The 17,731-nt window shown below is 38.1% G+C and overlaps 1 protein-coding gene across 2 annotated transcripts in view; it reads left to right on the top strand.

The window, feature by feature from the left end:
* Nucleotides 1-293: 293 nt before the first annotated feature.
* LOC121858934 (N-alpha-acetyltransferase 38, NatC auxiliary subunit-like) overlaps nt 294-17,731 on the top strand; it is a 67,186-nt gene continuing 49,748 nt past the window's right edge. For both annotated transcript variants that reach the window (XM_042355588.1, XM_042355587.1), the window contains exons 1-2: nt 294-398; nt 8,045-8,198. In XM_042355588.1, coding sequence (XP_042211522.1) covers nt 8,187-8,198 — 12 coding nt within the window. In that variant the 5' untranslated portion in view covers nt 294-398; nt 8,045-8,186. The remainder of the gene's footprint in view (nt 399-8,044; nt 8,199-17,731) is intronic.

Raw genomic sequence — 17,731 nt, 5'->3', positions numbered from 1 at the left:
TACATGATCTTGTGGTCAACCAAGAAATGTGAAACACAAAACGACACTATCACACTTCTATTTTTACAATAGAATTCTTGAAGTTTGTAGAAATGTTCTCCGTTGCCAGACGAATGACCATAGATACTCTATCAGATGCCGTGAAGTGTAGGCTATATGTAAATATACAAAATTTCTGTAGATACTAAGAAATTCATCATTTTATTAAAGAAAAAAGTGGATACTTTTCGGAACGTGTTAGAAGATTATGGAAACGTTTTTACGTTTTTAGTACTTTTGTGATACGTTTTGAGTTTTCCCACTATCGAGTTGGCAACACTGCCTCCTGTGTGTACACCAACAGCCCACAGTTGGCAACACTGCCTCCTGTGTGTACACCAACAGCCATCATCTCTACAGTAAGGAGGGAACTAATAACTTCCTTATAATATTGCTTGCTTTTAATATATCAAGACCGTATATAATTTTTCTGTCTATACACAGTGCTTACTGAAGTGAAATTGTATGGCAATTTCACATATCTGTATGGGATAATGAAAGTCGGGACACTAGTACAGTTTTACGCTGATTCCAAATATAACTTTAAAAATTTGAGGAAATAAAAGACAAAAAATGTTACTGCACATTTAAGTTGTCAAAGAGATACTTAACATAACACAACTATTGTACCGGTAAGAGACATGTGGGAAGCTTCAGTAACATTAAGGCTATGAGTACCTGTCTGAAGTGTATCTGTCTATGAGTACCTGTCTGAAGTGTGTCTGTCTATGAGTACCTGTCTGAAGTGTGTCTGTCTATGAGTACCTGTCTGAAGTGTGTCTGTCTATGAGTACCTGTCTGAAGTGTATCTGTCTATGAGTACCTGTCTGAAGTGTATCTGTCTATGAGTACCTGTCTGAAGTGTATCTGTCTATACCTGTCTGAAGTGTGTCTGTCTGAAGTACCTGTCTGAAGTGTCTGTCTATGTCTCCTCCTGTCTGAAGTGTATCTGTCTATGAGTACCTGTCTGAAGTGTATGAGTACCTGTCTGAAGTGTATCTGTCTATGAGTACCTGTCTGAAGTGTATCTGTCTATGAGTACCTGTCTGAAGTGTATCTGTCTATGAGTACCTGTCTGAAGTGTGTCTGTCTATGAGTACCTGTCTGAAGTGTATCTGTCTATGAGTACCTGTCTGAAGTGTGTCTGTCTATGAGTACCTGTCTGAAGTGTGTCTGTCTATGAGTACCTGTCTGAAGTGTATCTGTCTATGAGTACCTGTCTGAAGTGTGTCTGTCTATGTATTTATATGCTGTAACTTTTTTGTTTTATATTGGTAAATTTTTACTTTCGGACATGAGTCCCTATGGTTTACCCTCTAAGTAAACCAGTGGTGGAATAGTAAAAATTATAAATAAAATAAGATGAAGTTAGTAATGTTAGCCTATACAAGGTTAACAAACATATATTGTGTTGGTAGATGACTGATGCAGCTGCCATAGCTTGTGGCCTGTAACTATCTCTTCAACTATTGTTAACTAAACGAAATATATTACTGTTTCAATAGCTGCAACATGGAAATTATCTTTAGCCTTAAGATATGATAATTATTGATGACTGACCTGATGCCAATTTTTCATAGAAAACGATAAAAATACCGTAATTTCACTGTGTTTTGTAGTGGACACTGTCGTAGTTTGTGCAAATGTGTTAAAAAGAGGTTATTATTCCTAAATTAAACCTAACCTAACCAAACCTAACCTGATCTGAAAACAAGCAGCAGAAGCATTGTTAGAACACCACCAACCTATTCCAAACAGACCTACCTAACCTTACCTACCTCCCTCGCCCTGGACTGCCTGGTATATTAAACAGAAAGAACTTACTATCATATAGTGTAATTCTATGTTTTTTGTGGATGTGAGAGCAGTTGCCCGTACCGAACGGCTCATGAACATACACTGAGCATCAGCATTGATCCGGCCCAGGCGGCAGAGTGTTTTGAAATACGTCAATATGATTGGCTGTCTACTTCCTGGGATGAGACCACTGTGGCATTACCGCCAAGAAGACAAAGTACTGTGCGCCGAGGCCCCTAATTGTCTACCAAATGTAGCATTTACACAAGAAATAATTGTCATATGAGAACTCACTGATAAAAGTAAGGTAAGAAAATAAACAGCAATATAAATAACTTGTCCGCAGGTCAGTCGTCAATATTAACCTAAGATACAATATAGACAAAGCAAAATGGCTGAATTTTGATCTACATTAGGTTAAATTATTGTTTGGTTATCCAGCGAATTTTAGACAATTCTAAGACACTTCCTCTATAGCATGTCTGTCGGAAATTTATATCTTTCGAGTATTTTAATCGATAAAATTACCGACAATATTACTTGCTCAAAGTGGGTAAGGCTTTGTAGTAGAGGGAAAATGTGGGGTAAAATACTAAAAAAAAGTCCCTAATTATTTACGACTTCACAGCAGTTGATTTTTCATAGAAAACCAATTTAAAAATGCCACAATTTCACTATGTTTTATAGTGGACATTGTCGTAGTTATGGCAAATGTTAAAATTTTTTTATTTAAAAGTTCATGTTAATATAGCCTAACCGTAACCTTATCTAAGCTAACCTTAATTTAACTTTAATTTCACCTAAACTTAACTTTAATCTAACCTACCTTACCTAACCAACCAAACCTAACCTAGCATAACTTAACACCTGCAGTGGGTGAACTTACTGTTAATGAGATGGGGGGGAAGTGGTGATCCACAGCATTGAGGAAGTGGTGAATGAGTGTTGACTTTGAAGACAAACCCAGTTCAATTTCACAGTAATGCGTGACGTATGATTGGCTAAGCACCACTGCATAACCGCCGAGAAAGATGAAATGTAGTGTGCACCTATTTGTCTAAATATTTACCATACGAAGCAATTTCATTAAAAATGATTATTATATCAGAACTTACTGATGGAAATATAGCTCGAATAAAAACATTAAATCAAATACAGTGACTCGTCGGCTGTGAAGTCCTCCATATTAGCCAAAAACACTAAACAAACTTTTGAAAACCTAACCTAAAGTTTCCCAACCTTTAAAAATCTTAAAACTATAAAAAAGTTGACCTTATTCATGTTTTTGGTGTTCAGATGAGGAGGGATCCCTAAGCTCGAAAGTGATTCTTAACATTTTTACGAGTTAGGAAAGTTTAGGTCGGGTTTTCCAATTTTTGTTTAGTGTTATTTTTTAGTATTTTACCCCACATTTTCCCTCTGCTTCAAAGCCCTGCCCACTTTCAACAAGTAATATTGTTGGTAATTTTATAGATTATTATATAATTTAAAAATATAAATTTACGACAGAAACACTATAAAAGAAAAGTGTCTTAGATTTGTCTAAACAACAGAATTGATTCCAAAACTTAAAATCTTAAAATTCGCTGGATAACCAGAATGATAATAATAGCCTGATCTATTTAAGGTGCTTTCTTGAAGCTAAAAAGCTACAGAAAGATCTCTATGAGCTTCAAGAATAGTTGAAGAAATGGCTGCTAAGATTCACTGTCACAAATTGTAATTGGGTGCATGGTAAAATTATCATTTCGGTCATCCACCTGTTTGGAAGTTGAAAATATGTTATTCCGATGGTTTTTGATGTGTTTTGAACTATTCTGATCTTCATTTCTACTGCAAATCACTACTTTTTGAGCTAACCCCTCTTATTTAATGGTAATGGGGGACCCCAGCAGAAACCAGAGGTTTTAGGTGGGGGAAAATCACAAAAAGTAGTAATTTGTGATAGAAGTGAAAGTCACAATCATCCCAAACCTAACCTAACCCAACCGAAACCAGTCCAACCTAACCTAATCCTAACCTATCTACCTGTGTGCTTACTTTAATTAGACTCAGAAGACTTGGAGTTGGGGTCCCAGGTCTTATGGAGACAATGATTGACAAATAAGATCAGTTTCCACAGGTGCAGATGTGCACTAGAGGGAACTGTTCCTTTGTAGTGTAATGCTGTATAATTTCTTTTGTTACTCTTGCTAGACTAGGGAAGAACAGTTCTTCTCCCACAGTACCAGAGGTGTTTATCAGCTTGGTGACTACAAGGATGGTTCCACTTGGCGCAAATAACTTCCGTAGGTAGAACACCGTGTTCTTGTAGAAATTTCCACACTTCTTCTTCTTTACCATAATACAGTATTGTGTACTCGCAACTCACACTTGGGTTACGTTCCTGGGACCTCGCGTAAAGCCAAAAAATGCGTCAGAAACACTCCTAAAAAGCCCCTAAATACTGAAGGTTAAAAAAAAAGAAGGCTGTCGTGCCTTTAATACAGGTCGTAAAATTTCAGATATGATGATTTGTTGTTAGTTGACAGTTTAAGCGAGATTGGAATCTGAATTTATTTGTTTACAATCGGAAGAGAACACACTCCAACAGGCCAGAATTTTTGGCAGAATATTTATGGGTATGATTAAATTTCTTCCCGTGCAAAGGACATAAAGTCTCATATGATCTGTTTTTCGCTGTGTTTTTAGCCCGCAATTTCCTTCATCCACCGTGCTCTGTCCACTACAGGTGACTTATGATTATAGAGAAAAAACTTATAATTAAGATGAAAATTTGTCCAATCGTTTTTATTACTTACTTTCATCCAAGGAACATTTGTGGAAAATATAAATGAAATCGAACAACTCCTGGTGTTAGCCGTCTGCTCCACTCTTACCTTTTCTGCATTTACTTAGCTCCTGTAACTCATTACAGTAGTACTGTATTATTACATAATTACTATACACACTCAGTAAAGAAACGAGATACAATTTATGTAAATTATGGGTAAGTGTGGTGTGGACTCTGGCCACAGTATTCCCACATCACCACCAGGTCATACCTTCATAAATCTAGCTAGTCTGGGGTCAGACTAACATGGTCTCCCCAAAAGTACAGAATAGAAACTTGAGTGTCAGATACAGTACAGTAGTTCCATCTGTACCCAATAAGTCATTTAGCAACAGGTGTATGGGTAATACAGTACATTATACAGGTAGTACAGTTCTCTCATACCTTGATTTTGAAAATGTGCAAACAAGTTGTTTCAAGTCAAGTTTCTCAGCAATTTCATGTTCTATGGACAAGAGTGAAAAGCCCAACGTCTTTCTTGTGTCATGTTGAGTAAATATGTTTGTATCAATTTTAGTTTGAAAAAACTTAGCTCACCACTGGCCACAGACACAGGTACCTGTAGTGTCAAGAGAATACTTAAAGCAATAAATTCATTTGGAACAATATCTGATAGCTTTTTTTAACATGTAAACTGTAAAATGTTTCGTGGTGATGCAAACGTCAATATCTTTGTGGACATCTTGTTGTGAATATTTTCTAGTTTTAAGCAATGTTCCATTACAGTACTTTTTTTGATGCTATTGTCTGCATATTGTGAATGTCATACAGGAAACCAAACAAGGGAACTTACTTGATGCTTAGGTGTGAACCTTTGTTCAACTGATTCTATTACTACATCCAGGGCTGCAGAATAAAAGATCACTTTGAACTTTTGCTTGGGATTGATTCATATTTAATTCAAACAGTTTTGGCAACAACTGTCACCCTCCTTAGGACATGTGACATAACCTCACAATCTCATCAGACTACTCCCATCCTTCATGACACACATCACCACAGTGGTCACCTTTAACAAGGTCAAGTAGCACATTTGCCGGCATGGACCTGACGGACCACCAAAGTTTGCATCACAGGATCCAGTTTGTAAATGCCCTCGCTCTAGTTTAAATTTTAATATTTTTTAATACAAACTGATGCCGCTATCCTATGTTCTTAAAATAATTGCATTTGTAAAATAATTTGCTTGTGGGTTTCTCTCTTACACATGACACATCCTAACACCACTCTACCCCCTCCCTGTCCATACTTCCTCTTCCAGCCTTCCTCCCACCTCACATGAATGAGGAGGGGTTTTTCATGATGTCACCTACTTTTTGTCCCAAAACAGCTTCAAGGGATGTAAGGCAATGTATAACAACCTTCATTTTAACACTTTGAATAAGTATTTCATGCTAAATTAATTCCCCCACATCTGAGATAGTGGGTATGGAAAAAATAGGGTTCAGTTCCCCATTGACAAAAATGCCCTAATATCATACCTCAAGAGCACGAAATATGTTCACAAACAAGATGAAAACCTTCTCAACTAGAACACAACTACTCTGATTTACTACCTAACACTTGAAAACAAAAATACTGTATATCTTTGGTAATTACCTTATGGGAGGGTAGTGAGGGCTCACCGCCAGAGCAGGGGTGAGCTGAGTAATGGCTTCACTCAGCGAGATGAGGAGGGTTGTCCACCTTATCACTGCTGTCTGCCAGGGACACCACAGTCCTCAGCATGCTTGTAAATTGTGGCCTCAGTAGAAGCAGCCAGATCAAGATATTTCCCAAACTTGGTTGGGTCATCATCACATTCATGACACTTAATTACTTAAAGCTTTGCCTCAAGAGTCACAGCCTTTCATGGTTTCTTCTTTTTACTTTTACTTTTATCCTCTTCACCACTGATCGGCTCGTTAGCCACTTGGGCGATCGGTTGTTTCTCTGCTATTCACTGTTGACAAGTACTGGGCATGCACTTGCTCCTGAATGTACCTGAACCTGCTCCAGTGTTGGTCAAGTCTGGTCTTGAAAGAGTTCACACTCGGTACCGTTACAGCACTCTCTGGCAGATTGTTCCAAGAGTTCACAACTCTCACTCCAAAAAGTTTGCCCTCACAGTTTTCTGGACTTGTGGCTTCTTCAACCTTGAGCTGTGACCTCTTGTGTGATGGGTGTTCGCCAGCTCCAGGTATGTACATTCGACTGAATAAGTGCCCCCTGAGATGTTTATACAGGTACACTTCAATTAGGTCACCCCTTGTCTGTCTGCAGCATAAGCTAGGCAGTTGCAGGTGTTCTAATCTCTCTGGGTAGCTGAGGTGCCTTAGAGCAGGCACCAGATTGGTGGCCCTCCTTTGGACATTTTCAATCAATTGACAGTCCCTAGAGTAATGATGATATGTTTTCACATGTGCGTACTTACATACGCAGTCTCACTTTTTTCTTTACCATTAATTTTTTTACATTAATTTTACTACAGCTACAACCAGGGTCTTATTTTCTTCAGTTTTATATGTAGAACCAGTCAGTCACTGGTTTTGTAAACAACGAAAACAATGCTGTCTCGTCTCCTCGTGTGTTTTAATATTCTACGTATTATTAATGAATTGTATTGTTCATTTTGCACACATAAACATTAATTCAATCAAAAAGACATTCAGTAATAAACAATAATATAATGAATCTTTTGTACATAAGAGAAATGACGCTGTTTACACAATTGTGCACGTCGTCTGAACGTTGGCGGGCCGCTCAAACCCGTCGAAATTCGAGTTTCCGCCGGGAAAATTTGAAATTGTGTAGTGTTTTTTTTTGTGTCCAAATAAAAAACGTTGAATTCAAAACTCGCAAAACTTGAGAACCTTAAGTACTTGTGCAAGTACTTTAACAAGACTATGTACAGTACAGAAGCAAATTTAAATACTTTGCACACCTCTGTGTAAGAGGCAATCATGTAGAACTGTGGAAAAAGGTAAAAATAAGGTTACTTTGTAGGTCATAATGGTTGACAATTGTGTGGTTATTTAAATTTTTAAAACATTAACACAAGCTTTGTTGACACGTGAATTTGGCACACTCGTCAATGTCACACACAACACATCAAATTATTATTATCATTAAAGGTAAGTATAAAAACTTTGTACCTGTATACATGTAATGTAATACAGTAGCGTAATATTTACAGGTAGTCACTGTTTTGAACATTTACTATTTGCCCCTATGTACAGTCATACCAGGAGTCTAAGCTGGGGCCCCTCCTTCCTTGAGGTTCTTCAAGAATTTAATTCATAAATACTGACAGTAATTTATTAACTACAGTATCTTCTTTTTTATCCTCATCTCAAAAACAAATTTGCTGAAAGAAATTCCACTGTTCCACCTCAGGTTGAGTATGTGGGCTGCAGCATCATCTTGTATCTCAGAGTCAGAACTTGTGAGGTTGTAAACGCTCCCCCTCCCCCCCTCAGACTCCTTTCAAACTGTGTTCACCATCTTATTGGTCACCTCGTCCCATGCAGCAACACGAATGTTTTCCAAGGTATGTCATACTGTACTGTACTGCTGTGTGTTTCATCATTAACTGTACCATTTCTCTTTTGCTGTGTAACTGTTTGGTAAAAAAAGTAAAAAATATAATTTGAAAGTATAGTGATCCTCTTCGGTCCAAAGTTTGTAAAATGAAGTTAACATTTTTGTGGCAAAAATACAATTTGAATGTTTAGGTACAGGTCACGTAAGTATATAAAGTGAATGGCTTGTTAGCAGTAAACTGTACTGGAATGGTTTTAAAATCCTATTTGTTTCCTCTGCAGTGCTGCTCAACTTCAAGGCTAAAGCACTTTTCTAGCTAGTTTTCTTTAATGATAGTACAGTTTTCACTCCATATGCCTTTTTGTTGTACCATCACTGACAGGCAATGAATGTTGCCCCATAACAGTGTGTGAGTAGTCTAGTACACTGGTAGTGACTTACATTTGTTGCCTCATAACATTGTGTGAGTAGCCTAGTTCAGTGTTCTTAATTTTTTCATTGCGACCCAGTACGATTTTATGCAGTATCTTCACGGCCCTATTGCCAGTCGTAAGAGCCCCCCCCCCCTTCCCTTATGGATAGAAACACATGCTATTCTACCAATACATGCCTGCATACACACATGCATGCATACTTGTATTTGTAATATACTGTATGTACATTCGGGGAAAGTAATTTTGCTACATCTTCAAGTTACTTATCTGATAAAGCTATCAATGATATCCTTATATTGATGATAATTTGTATTACATCAATTGCATAGATAAATTTTGTTATACTGTTTATGTAAATTCTATTTCTTTATTATATCATTTTTTTTTTTTTTACGGTGATTCGCCCACCTGGGCACAGGTCACTGACCCACATCGGGGCCTCGGGGGCGAAAATATAATTGAAATGACTACGTGAAGAGGAATTATCTTTGCCAATTATACATAATTATACCTACCTACATAAATACATATACAGTCGGCCCTTAACATACGCGGGTTTATAATCCACGGATTTGCAAATACCCGGGTTGCCCCGCCGGAGGAATATTCTGTACATTGAAGTAATTGAAGTACATTCAAATCACGCGCCATTCAACTCCCGCGCGGCACCGAACACGGGACACCGCCCGCTCCCGCAACCTCACACCACGCATAGCTCTCCCTCACTCAGTCAGTCTCGCTGTAACCACGCTTGTGTTGACATCAGCATTGTAGTTGCAAAAATATTACATTTCTGTGAATGTATTATATCAAGCACAGTATGAATAGAATATCACTAATATAAGAGTATTTTAACCGAAAACTACTAAAAAACGAGTAACATATCTTGAACATCGGAAGGCTAGGTAAAGTCTTTTGTTTTCATGTAGTTTATCCTAATTTACATTGAAATGCATTACGTTTCAGCAAAACTACTATTTATTTCTGAGAATATGGAAATGTAATATTTTGCTGAAATGACGCAGACGATATAGCGGAAAGTGACGGTAGGAGTGAAGATAGTTATCAGACGTTAATGGTTTCTGAAGCAAAAAACTGTTGTATTACAATAATATTCTTCTATCCTAATTCACTTGTGATGCAATGTTTTTTAACTGAAAAACCATTCAAAAGCGTATTACGGTAAATATCTTTTGAACGAAGAAGCGAAGTCATTGTTTTCGCTACGCATTTTATCCCACTCTTAATACTGTATTATGTACGCTATTTCAGCAAAAAATATTACATTTCCGTGAATGTAGTATATCAAGCACAGTATGAATATAATATCATTTAAAATATAAATATTTAAATCCTAAAACTATTAAAAAACGAGCAACATCTCTTGAACATTATTGAAGGTTAGGTAAAGTCTTTGTTTTCGCTATGTATTTATCCCTATTTACATTGAAATACATCACGTTTCAGCAAAACTACTATTTATTTCTGAGAATACATTCATTCAGGTGCAGTTTAGGTAAATATACATGTGATGGAACATTTTTTAATTGAAAACGATTCAAAAACACGCACTTTCTAGCCCTGTTCAAGGAGAAGACTGGGAGGAGCTTTCGTTTTGTGCTAAGACGATGACAAGGAAATGATTTTGATGATTTTAATGAAAATATTCAGAAAGACCTCCTGGCACTGTCAAGGAAAGTGGCTGCTGAAGGCTTCAGGACATGGCAGAGGACGAGATTAGGGAGCTAATTGAAGAGCACGACACTGAGCTGACTGGAGGAGGATCTACAGGAGCTAGTAGACTCAGGCAAGGAAGAGGAAGCAAAAGGAAAGAGGCATGAGGAAGAGAAGACAATCGAAGAGAAGTTGGGGAGATGACCAGGAATATTGAGGCACTGGAAAACCTGCCTATAGTAGGACCCCTCCACAGCAGGCTCCCTGAAATTCATGCGAGGGATGCATGACGTTTTTGTCTATATTAAAAAACATCATGGAAGAAACAGCAAAGAGACGCCAACTCCCCATCACCATGTTCTCTGTGACTTCACCAAGGAGAGATTTAACACCATCAATCACTGGTGGCAGTGAGGAAGCAGTTGAATCCACCGCTGCCCCCACTTCACCTCACCTGTTATGGAATTGAGTGACGAGGACTCTGGCGACCCCCCTGCCCTGTTTCCGCCGAGGATAGGTACTGTACAGTAAAGTGAAAATTTTATCTTTTTTTTTTCTGCGCATTTCTGCTATGTTTATTGTTTGTAAATGCATAGTACAGTACAGTTCAGTACTACAGGTGGAAGGCAGTTATTCAGTTGCCGGCTGTGCTTGTGTTCGGCAGTAGTGACGGTGGAGGAGGAGGCAGAGGGGGTGGAGGAGAGGAGGTGGCAGGAGGGATGAAGTTGGGGGAGGAGTGGTGACCTTTGGACGGGAGGAGGGACGAGTGGGAGATGCCAGCCAGTACATTATATGGGTGATGGAATTTGTTTATAGCTATTTTGCATTTTAATATAAATACTGTACATTACGCTTCAAATAAAAACTACAATTTATTTCTGAGATCATGGAATATTTTTGCTGAATGATGTCGATACAGGAAAGTGATAAAATTAGACGAAGTAATGACTTTCTTTTCTTTTCGCTCAAAGATGTTACCGTAATTCTTTCAATGGCTTTTCAGTAGTGGATTATATGTCAATGATAGGATAGAATATTATTGTAATACAGCACTAGCATAACAGTTTTTAACTGATAACCATTCAAAAGTTTATTACGTAAAATTTTTGAATAATCTAAAGAAAGTAAAAGTCATTGGTTTGCCATGATTTTATCCCGCTTCACTGTAATATGTTCGCTATTCCAGCAAAAAAAAGATATCACATTTCTATATTTATTTCTGAGAATACGTATATTCATTCAGTCACAGTTAAGGTAAAATATACTTGTGATGTAATATTTTAATGAAAATACGGTATTGTAGTTTTTTGTTTCAAATTTAATTAACAAAGATTGATGTTTGAAAATGTAACGAACAAAAATTTATGTCCAGTATTTATAAAATAACTTTAATAAATGAATACTATGTTTTACATCGTCCTTGTGTGCTACCATACCATGGATTTGGTTACTTTGGGCTTGCTATGATGACGCAAGAGATCTGCCCTGGCAACTGTAACGCACTCACAGCTGGCAGGTGCGTGGTGCGCTGGTGCATCGCTTCCATTGTTGTTACTGGTAGGTTACTGCAAATATTTTCAACCCAACGTAAATTATTAATTCGCTTAGAGGTCACCCCCAATTTTTTGCCAAATAATTTGGTCTTAATAACTCTAATTTACACACAGGTATACGGGGTCAGGACAGGGTTTTTTTGGGTGGATGGGGGCACATACACGCCGATTTTTACATCCACGGCTATCTCTGGCTACGTAACTCCTGCCAGATGTTATGGTCGATTGTATATGGATTAAAACACATGTACAAGGTATGTGATGAAATTTTTAATCAGTGCTTTTGTAGATTTTGACATAAAATAATTGCAAACCATGTAAAGCTGCTTTGTAAAATGCAACAAGTAAGATGGAGTAAGGCAGTTTATTTACCTGTTTGGTGTGACTGGTGGGCCTTCCTGTTGCTTGTGATCCTGGTACAATCTGGCTTGCAGGAGGTTAACTCCACAACATATCAGCTGCAGTCTTGAGTCAGTTTCTCTCTTTGGTTTTAGCTTTGTTAGGGTGAAAAACCTGCTTCACACATGTAAGTTGTTGTAACAGTAAGACACTTTCCTTACTTAAGAGTGGCTATTCTTGTAACACTGATCCAGAATGATAACACAGATGATGACTTGTGCTTGATTCTTAATGTATTATCACATGTGAGAGTGAGAAGCTCTTTTTATCAGGTGTTAGGTTCAACCCTATAATAGATTCTGGCCTCCCAGTGTTTTTCTCAAAAAATTGAACTTCTCCAAGAAAATACTGATTGAAGCTGGCACACAACTCAAGGAGGTGTATCTGTATGTCACCTTATGTTCTTCAAACTTTCTTCATTGATGCAGTTTTCCTCAATATATTTCAATAGTGTTGGGAACATGTAGTACATAGGGTGATCAACTCCAAGTCTGGCTTGCCATAGCACTATTGATTTCTTAAATGCTTTAATTTCTTCACTGTGTTGGAATACATCTTTTCTTTCCTTGAGGTTTCAGATTAAATTTATTTAGCTTTTTGAGAAAATGTCTGCTAGGTATGACAGTTTCAATATCCACTCATTGCCAAATCAGATTTTTAAAGTAAGAGGAAAAGATGAATCTCCATCCTTAGCTCATAATAATAATAATAATAATAATAATAATAATAATAATAATAATAATAATAATAATAATAAACGGTTTATTAATAGAGTTGCAGCCGGTGGCTGAAAATATACAGACTTACATTTGATTTAGACATAATGATATAATGTGCGTTGAATACATTTACAGGGCTGTACAGTACATAAATCAGGAGTTGTTTATTATTTTAACAATAGATGGGATGGTGCTATTCTTATATCTATCGGGCGGCCTATGGGCTGAATTTTGTTGTAGTGGTGACTGCCGAGTTGGGTGGGGGCTGCAGGTGGCAGGAGGTGGCGATGACGAGGGTGGTGCAGTAGTCCACTGCCAAACCTTTCCAGTGCTTGGTGGTGGAGGTCACTGAGGGATGGCATTTTCAGGTGGAGAGTGTTGGTGTAGCCGAGTATTCTGCGCCGAGCATGATTCTGCAGGCCCTTTTCTGTACCTTCTCTAGCTGACGTTGTTGGGTGGAGTTGAGAGAAGACGACCAGGCTGGTGATGCATAATGTTAGTTTGGGGAGAATAAAGGCGTTGTAGATGGTCCTCAGCTCTGGCGGGGGTGTTAGAGATCTGCCACAGGAAAGCCACCAAGCCTCTGTATGATACAAATGTGAATGATCAGCTCCCATTTCTAAGCACAGCAATTCAAACAACCGACTGTTCAGTGAACTTCCTTTGATCATATTAACAACTTTCACCACACCTTCATGAACATCCTTGAGATTATCAGATACCATTGGCAGTCATTACCTGCTGCCTCTGATATTTTATCCACAACCCCACTATTTTTACCAGTCATATTAGCTGCACCATCAGTTGTAATTCCTTTGCAACTAGCCCAGTCCAGTTTGTATTTGCCAAATACACAATCATTTAACACTGTATATCTCTGACCCCAAAGTGTGTGTAGGTAAGGTCAAACAACAGAGTAAATATTCCAAAAAGTCATCTTTCCATGCATATGTCACATAAACCAACAATGTTGCACAGTTAGATATGTCAGTACTTTCATCAAGTTGGATAGCAAATTCTCCACCAGACTGTAGACGTGACACCAGGTGGAATTCTAAATCCTCTGCAATAGCTCTTATCTGCCAAGACGCTGTTGTATCACTGAGAGGGACAAATTTTATTTTATATGGAAACTTATCAAGAACTGTACTCACGATAACCAGGATGGATGGAAGAATAAGTTTCTCAGCATATGTGTTGTCGTATGAGATCAAACACCTTCAGTAATCAAGGTTTTATTCAACTCATAAATCCATATACATCTGCAACAGAACAAAACAAAACCCAATTAGAACAAGAGAACATTTAGAGTAAAGGTAAACACAAACATAATTTATTCAATAATATGACATGTATATGACAATTTTTCTTTTGCAATGCAATAAGCAACTAAATATGATGCCAGTTGTACAGTACTTTATCATTAAGAGTGGTTGCTTTACTTAAGATTTTTTACTGACAACTTCATTTCCTCCTTTCTTCTCCTGAAGTACTCAAGTGGTTTGCCAATGAGTTCAGTGTGTTTTGTCTCTAGGTGTCTTTTCAATTTGGATGGTTTTAAACTTTCTTTTGCAATAACTTCATTGCAAATCACACTGAAGCCTTGGTTCATTTTGCTCTGTTCACACCTTGCAAAGCTGTACTTCAAAAAATCATCACTATACAGCTAGACCCCGACTTACGACGGGGTTAGGGACCCAAATCCAGGTCGTAAGTCCGACATAGATAAAAAAAAAAATTCAAAAAAAAATTAAAAATCTACAATGAAATACAGTACACTAAACGTAAAAAATAATGAGGAATGGATACAGTACAGTAAAAGTAATAAATAATGAATGGATACAGTGTGACTGAGCACTTACCTTAACTCTTTAGGTAGCATTAAATTTCGCCACCGGTTCCTGAAAAGTGTCAATTATCCTGCCAAAAATGAATTTCATATAATCACATTTTCTATATGTTTTTCCTAGAGAACTTTTAGCATATTTTCCAAATCTGGAACAAAAATTCACATATGTGCAAATTTTAGAGAAAAATGACATTTATACCCAAAAATGCAGGAAATTGGTATAAATCAATGTCTGGTATATGGCAAATAAATTTAATCAATTTGGTTACTAAACAGCAAATTTAGATATGTATTACATATTCAGATAATATCAAACAAAATAGTACAAAATAAGCTATATTGCATTCAGGAAATACTCCTATACCTCAATACATAATATGTCTGCATGTCGCCTCATTTGGGGAAGTTTTTTCAAGGTCGTGGATATCCCCTTGTCGATTTTAATTAATATAATATTTTGGCGGTTTACCCGCATGTCGATCCAAAGGGTTAAATGTAGTCAGCTGAATGCACACGGGCCCCCCATAATTTCTATTTACAGGATACATGGAGGACTATATTAATTGGAAGAAGCAGAAGAGAACAGGGCTGGGTGGGTCATCAATGTAAGCTTCTTCAGACAGGTTTATATGCAAGGGGTAACTTACTGGTTGAAGGTATTGGATCATCTTGAGGGTGAAGAGGCAGCTGCTGGTGGGGAACATGAGGGAGACAGCGCAAGGGGACTTCTTGAAATAGATGTCCAATTCCCAGACTGCCTGATTACTTTTTCTTTTTCATTATAAATTTCTGTGTAGCAAGCAAGTGCATCTTGGATAGATTCTGTCAGCTTTGGCATAACGCTCATAATTTTTGATCCATGTCATCAAACATTTGCATTGTTTTATTAATTGCTTGGCAAATGCCTCTGCCATTTGTTTACTGAAAACTTTTTTAGAGTGCAGGCTCTTCTTCTACATTTGTCTCTCTTCTTCCTCCTGCAATTTTTCTGCATCTCGTTCAATAAGATCCTGAATTACTGAGGCTCTTCTGCTACACTTTCAGCCAACTGTCCAGCATTTTCAGTATCAATTTCTAACTCCAGCTGTTTACCTAACTCTGTCTTGTTACTAATATCCAAGAAATAACTTCATTTCGACAATCCTTTGAAACTGTGCACATATCTTTTCAGGACTTTTCTTTATATATTCCATTCATGCAATGTTTTGTAACCTGATCCCATGCTTGTACTAATGTTCTTTATACATGACAAAATATTACTCCTTCCAAAAAACTGTCTGGCGTTTTTCTCACCTTCAGTACTTGTAACAGCCTGGGCAGAAGGTCTTGCGTAAATATCTTCGCTTTAAAGGAAACAATAGCACCTTGATCCATGGAGTTTGGATTGATAGAGGTAGTGTTAGGTGGAATGTACATTACCTTAACATCAGGGTACTATCGTCCAGAGTGTGGTAAAATTGTCTGACATTATCCAAAATCGGTAAAAATCTTGAATGGAATCGCTGTTTGCAGACAATACTCATATTAGTGGGAATGAAACAGAGTCATGAACCAATCCTCCAAACCGTACTAAGGTCATCCAGGCTCTCTTGTTACTGCGATAAAAACACTGGCAGTGTGCTTGCTGGCTTGTGTTTAAAAGCCCTGGGGTTCTCTAGATGATGGGTCATAGAAGAACTGGCTTAGAAAACCAACAACATTCCCCCAACAGAAGTATAATTCATCGCCAAGATACTGTGAATCCGGGCATTGTTTCGCCTCTTTGTGGATGTATATATTCCTCAGGCATGCCTTCTGTCGTCAGTCTCATCCACATTGAATATTGCTCCAGGCAAATAATTCCTTCCACAATCATCATCTAACTCTTCATAAGCGTCGGCCTTTCAGCTTATCGGCCTGGCTGCTCTCCACTCCACCTTAACATTTGGCCTTAGACTGTAGCGTTTTTAAATCTATCCAAACCACCCATGACTTCTGTAAGGTTGAGTCACATTCATCTCCTGCCTGCTCCTTCAGGCTTTGGAACAGAGCTTCTTGCTTTGGCCTGTATGTATGGTTAGAAGCAGCTTGAAATGCGCTTGCAGCATCTGGTCTTTATCCATATCACAACTAATTTTCCATATAAATGGATAAGACCATCTTTTCTTTATTGTATAGTTCCCTTTATAGGTGTTGTTCCTTTCACTACTTCGTCGTTCCTTGTCGCCAGAATAGTGGATATAGTCAGTACTTGAGAAACCTGGGTAGCGTGAGATTATTGCTACTGTTTTTCTGTTACTCATGCACAATATTATTATCTTCAGTTCAGCTCAAAAATAATTGCCTGTCTCCTTTTCATGGGCTACCAGCACTCTCCTTTAAACTTGATCATTATCGTCAAATTTACGTCGATATTGTGAGTTCTGCGTATGATCAATGGGATCTGGAAGTAGCCAAGCACAAACAAAAGCGCTCCGCGATGCGGTGTACTGCAAAGCCCACGACCGAACCAGCGCCTCCCTCTGCCGGAATGAAGCGTTCCGGTATAGAAAATCGCGCGTCATTTAAATGTTTTTGGTCCACGGCCAGTGCATGATCGTATGTCCCGTGCAGACGTCTGATCAAAGAAACAGGTCGTAAAATACTAATGGGCGTAAGTCACGTAGTCGTGAAAGTCGAATCCTGGCTATGCTGCCTTGCTCCACGACTAATTTCTGCCCCAACGGGGAGGTTCAGAAGGGGGAGCTGATTAGGAAGAGGTCTCCCCAACTCCCCACACTTTCAACTGTTGGGCTTTCTGTTTATCTTTCTCAGGGTCAAATGCAAGATCAGCCGTGGTGTACACCACGCTGTGGTACCCCGGCGGTCGTAATAAAATGGAGTAAAAATGTTGTGATGATTCAAGAATGGCCATGGTGGTACCCGACTGTAGT

The sequence above is a fragment of the Homarus americanus genome, unplaced genomic scaffold, assembly GCF_018991925.1.
Source record: "Homarus americanus isolate GMGI-L3 unplaced genomic scaffold, GMGI_Hamer_2.0 scaffold8226, whole genome shotgun sequence".
NCBI classification, from domain to species: domain Eukaryota; kingdom Metazoa; phylum Arthropoda; class Malacostraca; order Decapoda; family Nephropidae; genus Homarus; species Homarus americanus.
The sequence above is the reverse complement of the archived record's forward strand: the minus strand, read 5'-3'. Positions and strand labels throughout refer to the sequence as shown.